Genomic DNA, 6784 nt, shown 5'->3' with positions numbered 1-6784 from the left:
GCTGCTAGTATAGCTCTACGAAAAAAATTAATAGACGAGGCAAGGACTGCGCGGGAGTTGAGAAAATAGCGAGGGATAAGGAGAGAGAAGTGAGGGCCAAAGAACTCCAGTTAAGACGCGCCCAAAAAGCTCGCGATCGCGCAGTCGCAACTTCAAAAAAAGCTCGCGATAAGCAAAATATACCTAAACGAAAAGCTTCATCGTCTCAAAAAGTCAAAAAAAGTCAAAGGGTGGTGGTGATGCAGGCAGCCAAAGTGGTGGTGCGTCTGCATCGTCGGCTGCGCAGCCCACCACCAAAACAACGATGCGCGGCCGCAACATCAAACTGCCAAAGAAATTTGAGTAGATAGGATTGTTTTTTGAACTATTTAGACTACTCCACCAAAAAATCTCGTGATAATAGCTTTTGTATGGTGCTCTACAGCCTCATTTTTGATAGGCGGACATTTTAGTGGTGGTGTTGCATTGTCTGACCCGTTGCACGCATTGACCACCCACACTAGAGCTGCTTTCCGCTATCCCATCCTCTTCCTCCTCTTCATCCACTCCTGGCAACAAACCGCCTCTCTTCTTTGCTCACGGCGGCTTCGGCTGCGCCGCAGTCTGGACCTCGTACATGGTTTTCTTCGCGTCTCGCGGCTACGCTTGCTATGCACTGAGCTATCGCGGGCACGGAGGGAGCTGGCATCCTAGTTTTTGGGCGCTGTACTTTACGAGCCGCGATCGGATGGGCGGGGATCTGGTGGCTGGGATTCACGAGGTGGAGAGACTGGAGGCGGAGAGGAGAAAGACGAGCGAAGAAAAGGTACACGTGGTGCTGATTGCGCATTCGGCAGGGGGTGCGCTGAGCCAGTGGGTCTTGGGCAAAGGGTTGATACGCGTTCAAGGGTTTTGTATGTTTGCTGCTGTGCCGGGATTTGGGTCGTACGCCCTTCCTTGTGCTACTATCCCACGTCTTTTGGCAACAGTTTCGACTAGATGCCAATTGGTTGACTGACCGACTAACTGGCTTTGTGATAGATGGTCCTGCTACAGGTTCTGGGCTGCTTCGGCACCGCTCCACTTTGTCTATCGTGGATTCCATTCAAAATATTTGCTTGCAACGACAAAGCAGGTTCGCGACCCGTTTTTTACGGCGTCGACACCAACGTCGGTGGTTGAGGCCCTGGAGCGTCTCCTCAGTCCATACGAGTCCATGTGCTGGCCTATGCAAGCTCTGCTTCCCATTGTCACAGGCCCGGATGTCATTCAATCCATTATCGGCTGGAAGCTCCGACAGTCTACTCAAGGCGCAACGCCGAAGCCTAGTATTGCGCCCAGGCTTCTAGTTGTTGCTGCTGAGCTCGACGTTCTCTGTACACAGCCCGTCTTGCGAAATGCCGCGAAACGATATCGAGCCGCGTTTCTTGCTTCGTTGAGATTGAACAAGTTGGATGGTGTATCCGAACATGCTGTTCATCTCGGACATGATGACAGCGAGGAAGCGAACGGTGTAAGATTCGAGATTGTCAAAGGAGTGGCGCACCATGTGCAGAACCATGTCGAGTGGGAAAAGGGTGCCAAGGTAGTGCTTGACTGGGTGCAGGAGCTGTAGTTAGATGTTTCAGTCAGCGCCTACGGCCCGGCGGTATATCGATCCTATTCTGCAGTCAATGTATTACCTATCCAGCAGGGAACTTCGCTATTACAGCGTTTATTCCGCTAGCTAGCAGCACAACCCAACGAGCCCCATTCCGCCCCCGTGGCGACCGTTTTTCCGCTGGGTACATGCCTGTTTACAGAGCCTTGGTCAACTGCCGGGCAGTCAGCTCGCCTTGCCAGGTTGAGACAGGCAACACGACGTGCATTGTGTCACGGAGTCGCTTGCGCATCTCTGTCTACTAGAAGATGTGGAGATTTGGCGGAGAAAGCAGCCCCATGTCGGCGAGTAAAGTCAAGGCTGCATTGGTAAACCGATTGCGCAATTGAAACAGGGTACAAAGGACAGGGCGACACTAAAAATAATGAGCATGAGGAACTTGTATTTTTAGTCTGGGAAAAACGTCATGGCAATGCTGCATGTGCCCAGTTTCTATTCGTTATTCAACCCCCCTCCCAAGAGACCCGACGCAGCCAATGCATCCAAGGCACGCATCTAGTCGGTTAGACGAGACGGCCTGTGTTTGCGGGGCATTCGAGAATATGTTGCAGGCTATGCTTCCTAGTCGATGTTGGCCTGGATAGCGGCCTCGAGGGCCTTGGGGTTGGCACCGACAACCTCGGCCACCTTGTTGCCACCCTTGAAAAGGAGGAAAGTGGGCATGGCGCGGATGCCGAGTTCCTGGGCGACGTCGGGGACCTCGTCCACGTCGAGCTTGTAGAAGCGCGCCTTGGGGTATGTGTCGGAGAACCTGGTACCATGAATATGCGATGCAGGCTCGGCAGGGGCAAAGACTTACTTGACGACCTGGGGGGCAATCACTTTACAAGGGCCGCACCATGTCGCGAAGCAGTCGAGAACCATGAGCGTGTCCTTGTCGTTCATGGCGGTGTCGAATTCCGCCTTGCTGTAGTTCGTATCGCGTCAGCCGCACCTGTCACATATGACGTCGCCCATGCCGTGGGGGAGGGGGATGGGGGCCGACACAGACACGAGACTTACTTCTGGAGGTTGTGGACGCCCTGCTTTTGTTCGCTCATGCTTGCGGTATTGGAGAAGAAGCGCTGGGTGAAGAGTGGTCGGTAGAGGGTTGCGGTCGAGGCGGGGTTGATCGAGGCTGTTTGCAGGCGTGCAGAGGTGAGCAGTGTTCTGTAGACGCGCGACGATGGGGCAAACATGATATAAGAGCCAGGCAAGGAGCGAGCCGACTGGGCGGGCGTGATTTGAAATGCTCGGGGGGAATGGAATAAACTGGCCGCCGTTGCCGATTGCAATTGTGATGCGCCGACTAGTCTTCGGCAAAGCCCTCGGAGTCCCTGCGCAGAGGCAAGAGTCGTCGTAGTGGGGTTGGGTGGCTGGGCTGCAGCGAGGCAAATGGGGACGGGGAGGCTTTGCTTACAATTCCAAGTGGGCGCGTGTGCGTGTGAGTGTGCGTGTGAGTGTATGTGTGTGTGTACGTGTAAGGGCGAGGGCTGGAAGGATAGGGCGCTCTCGTGGATTTCTAGGGCTGGCGTTAAGCGCGATGATAAAGGCGGGTGGATTACTGTACACGCACACGCCGCGAGGGGCTGCCGTGATACATGACGTGCTTGCAGCCTGCCCGACCGCCCGAATTGCCCCGCCACGCTGCCGCTGCCGCTGCCGCTGCCACTGCCATGGCTGCCTTTGTGCTTAGGCAATGCAGTAGTCATGCTCGCACTCGCAACGCCTTCAGCTAGCTAGCTGCAGGCCGGTAATGGCTCCTCGTCGACAGCCACCTGGCCTGACGGCTGCCCGGCCACCGAGCACAAGGCATTCCGTCGAGCCGTCCACACATCGAGTCATGTACACACGCCATCAGTAAAGCTTGATTGAAAATTACTCTCTCTCTCTCTCTCTTCGCGGAGAAAAGAGCCATGGACACAGCGTTGTCGCCACGCCGCGTCTATGTCGTCTGCTAAATAATGCCCTTCCCGGCCCCCACATGCGGAGAAAAAAAATACAAGAAATGTCCGTGGCCCCAAGAGACCAGGCCAGGTAGCCCATGCCCGCATGCTGCCCAGGTACCCAAATACTAACTCCAAACCAACATGGCAATCCGAAAAGAGGGTATCAGAGAATCCGACTGCAGCTGCGTATGCCATTACACACCAAAAAAGTAACCCTGAAACAAAATACAAACGCCACGCTATGCAAACCACAGAGAGCAGCCCAAATCCACACAGGCGTCCGAGAAGAGAGCAGGCATCCGTTGGAGCCCTTCATGATTCAGGAACCGCATGCAGCCAGGCCAAAAACAAAACGACAAGAGACAGGCAAGGAAAGGCTAATGAGCGACTTGGTCAGTGGGTATTGCATGGTACAAAGGAAAAAAATTGAACACAAATGAATGGCGCGGCGAGGCATGCATGCGGATTCTAGCATCAATCAGTTCTCACAAAACACTTGCCTTACCCCCCCTTACTCAGCCGTCTTCCTGTAGGAGCTGTCGAGCAGGGGTATGCTCGACCGCTTGTGGATGTCCAGGAGCCTCGCCGAGCCAGCGCTGAGGTGCCGGACGTGGCCCTTGCCGAGATCGACGCTCTTTGCACGTTGTACTAGCATGGGCTCCGAGTCTGATGTTGGCGATACCGGCGACACGGGCGACTCATCGTTGGGCGACTCCACCACCAACTCGGCCGCCCGGGAATATCGATTCTCCGTGTCGTCGGTGAAGACGCTGAGGAGGCCTTCGGTAGACTTGATGCGCGGTCGACGGTAGACGATGGTGGGTTGTCGGCCAACGCTGCTCTGGACACGCTGCTGTCCCCCTTCATCAGGCAGCTGGGGTGAAGCAATCGGCTCAGCTTCCTCGTCAGACTCGACTGCCGTATCAAGCGCCATGAGCAGGCTACTAGCCCGCCGGCCCTGGTCTTCGCTCACGTAGGGGGACCGACCGCGGTGGTGAGCCGGTGCGTGCGTCAGCCTCTTGAAATACTCGTCGTCGGTCATGCCTAGCTCCTCGTACGAGGGATTGAACTCTTCGTGGCGCAGCATCGCCGAAGACGTGCGGCTGGTCCGCATTTGAGATCGGTTGGATGCTCGCTTCAGTGGTCTTCCAGAGAGCCACGATGCTTCAGAGTCGACCGATGCAAGTGATTGCGACATGGCGTGGCCGGCCAGCGTTGGGCTGACGGGGGAGTCGGATCGGTCTCCAGACAGTAGCCCCGCACGAATGTCTGACGGGTGCTGACCGCTTAGGCGAGCAGCATGGACACTGTTTGCGGCCCCTTCTGGAGATTGCACGCGTGAATCGGGAGGCGACAGGGGGAATTCCGGGAGATCTTCCCTGAACTTGGATCGTGTTCGTTGGGGTACGCCTGCGGGCCGCTTAATCTGTATCGGTTGTGTAGCAGACGCCGGGGCGACAAGATGAGAAGGAAGGGGCTGGCGAGACATGGACTCGCGCGATGTGTTGGAAAACGAGGCTTCTGAAGGCGAGGCCCGTACCTGGTCTTGTGAGCCGCGCTTTCTTCGGAAGAGCGAGGCAAACACGCCCAGGCGCTTGCCCTCGAAACTGAGTCTGCGTGTAGAAGAACCTTGTTTCGAGGTCGCGGCAGTGTCAACCGTGTCAACGGGGTGCAGGGATCCACTTCTGCCAGGGTCTGGCATGTGCTCAAACTCGACGGGCGGGTCGTGGGCAATCTTCTCGGACAGGAGCTCGGGCACAATCGAGGCGTCGGAAATTCCGCGGTTGTGAACTTGGGAGAAGCGGATAGCCCGCGCATCCGACACGACGGGCTCTTCGGCAGGGCTGTCGACGGGTGTGGGCAGCTGGGTGTTCTGCTGTGCCTGGGGCGTGACGGCTATCTTCAATCGCTGCGGGTGGCTTGGTGTCGATGGCCGGACGTCGTCCATGGGCGCAGGAGCGTCTCGTTCAATTCCCAGGCCAACCGCGCCTGTTCCATGCTTGCGGGGAGCGGCCGGCGTGCCCCGGACCTCGGCGGCGTTCTGCTTGTCTGCACGCCGTTCCAGCCTGCGGCGTAGGCGTTCTTGGTCGGCTCTGGCCTTCTTCTCCCTCCGCCGCTTGTCTCGCTCGAGGATGTCGCGGAGCTCGCCGGCGTCGAGGTCGTCGGCAAGATCGTCGATTCGGCTTGTTCGCTTGCTCGCCTTGTCGTCTTCGCTGCTGATGGGTCGGCGTCCGCGGCGGGTCGACTTTTCGCTGTGGGCGTTGGGCGACAGACGGTCGCCGGGAGGGTAGTGCGAGCCGACCGACACACGGATGGTCGGGCGGGGCGACAGCATGTCGAGGGCGCTCACGCAAAAGGCGCGGATTTCGGAGCCGCCCGACATGGAGGAATGGATCGAGTCTGCAAGTGGCAGCGAGACATTGGACGTGGGGCGCTCGAAGCGGTGGTTCATTGCGCCCTTGACCTTCTTGCTGTCTCTGCGGAGCATGGCGCTCGAGTTGGCGGCGGGGCGTTTCTGGGGCATGGGGAGAGACATGGCACGGATTTCCTCTTCGCGGATGTGGTCATGTTCTCTGCGCCTCTTGGTTGACTTGCGGCGGAGGGCGAGGAGCGACGAGTCGGTTGCGGGATCCCTGCGCATGGACTGGGGTCGGTGGAGTTTGCCGGGGGGACTGGGGTTGGGGTTGGGGTGGGCGCAGAAGTTGTAGGGGATGGCCGTGTGGTCCTGGGTTACGGGACGCAGGTGCGGGCTGTGTTGCAGGCGGCGCTGGTTGGGGAGAGCAGTGATGTCTTCAGCACTCGAGAGGTCGGGGGCGAACGGGGAGGGGTCGGGCAGTGTCTTTTGAGCGTGCGCAATCGAGGGCGCCGTGGAGCGCGAACTGCCCCTTCTGCGGCGCTGGCGGAGACTAGGGCCTCGTCGGGGGGCATGGTTGTTCGGCGGCGGGCTGGTCTGGAGGCCTGCGACAGGCGACTTTGTGTCTGTAACGGCAGCGGCTCCACCGTCTCTTAGTTTAGCGGCTTTGCGGCGTCTGCGCCCAAACAGCCACATGGGGTCTTTGCGGGCGCCAGAGCGACGGCGACGGTTGCTATGTATATATCTGGATGCGACTGGGGCGGGTCGGCAGAGGATAGCGAGGCTGCGGGTGCTATGTGGGAATCGAGGTTGTGCTGCACGGGCGGTTGGGCTGCATGTTGCGCGGGCTGCAGAGGCGGAGTG

General features: G+C 58.1%; 3 protein-coding genes across 3 annotated transcripts; 1 reads left to right on the top strand and 2 right to left on the bottom strand.

Moving 5' to 3' along the window:
* Nucleotides 1–304: 304 nt before the first annotated feature.
* On the top strand, nt 305–1670 carry SETTUDRAFT_41567 (uncharacterized protein; the record flags this gene model as incomplete). Its single annotated transcript, XM_008026945.1, has 2 exons — nt 305–342; nt 1021–1670. 2 exons carry the CDS (start codon nt 305–307, stop codon nt 1592–1594), a joined length of 612 nt encoding a protein of 203 aa, XP_008025136.1. The 3' UTR covers nt 1595–1670.
* A 71-nt stretch (nt 1671–1741) lies between these two features.
* SETTUDRAFT_163157 (uncharacterized protein) lies at nt 1742–2962 on the bottom strand. The gene is made up of 3 exons (XM_008027435.1): nt 2642–2962; nt 2439–2546; nt 1742–2390 (listed from the first exon to the last, which is right to left on the bottom strand). The coding sequence occupies exons 1-3, from the start codon at nt 2815–2817 to the stop codon at nt 2201–2203; spliced, it is 474 nt and encodes a 157-aa protein (XP_008025626.1). The 5' UTR covers nt 2818–2962; the 3' UTR covers nt 1742–2200.
* A 1116-nt stretch (nt 2963–4078) lies between these two features.
* SETTUDRAFT_19657 (uncharacterized protein) lies at nt 4079–6616 on the bottom strand (the record flags this gene model as incomplete). The annotated part of the gene is made up of 1 exon (XM_008026745.1): nt 4079–6616. The coding sequence occupies one exon, from the start codon at nt 6614–6616 to the stop codon at nt 4079–4081; it is 2538 nt and encodes an 845-aa protein (XP_008024936.1).
* Between the last annotated feature and the right edge of the window lie 168 nt (nt 6617–6784).

Source organism: Exserohilum turcica, assembly GCF_000359705.1.
Source record: "Exserohilum turcica Et28A unplaced genomic scaffold SETTUscaffold_2, whole genome shotgun sequence".
Lineage (NCBI taxonomy): Eukaryota > Fungi > Ascomycota > Dothideomycetes > Pleosporales > Pleosporaceae > Exserohilum > Exserohilum turcicum.
Note: the sequence above shows the minus strand (reverse complement) of the source record. Positions and strands in the feature narration are given on the sequence as shown.

Bases quoted from the DNA above. Each gene is read 5' to 3' on its own strand.
- SETTUDRAFT_163157 (XM_008027435.1), bottom strand. From the start codon at position 2,817: ATGTTTGCCCCATCGTCGCGCGTCTACAGAACACTGCTCACCTCTGCA. The intron at 2,547-2,641 runs GTAAGTCTCGTG...TACGAACTACAG, and splicing joins GGCGTCCACAACCTCCAGAA to CAAGGCGGAATTCGACACCG. The intron at 2,391-2,438 runs GTAAGTCTTTGC...TCATGGTACCAG, and splicing joins ATTGCCCCCCAGGTCGTCAA to GTTCTCCGACACATACCCCA.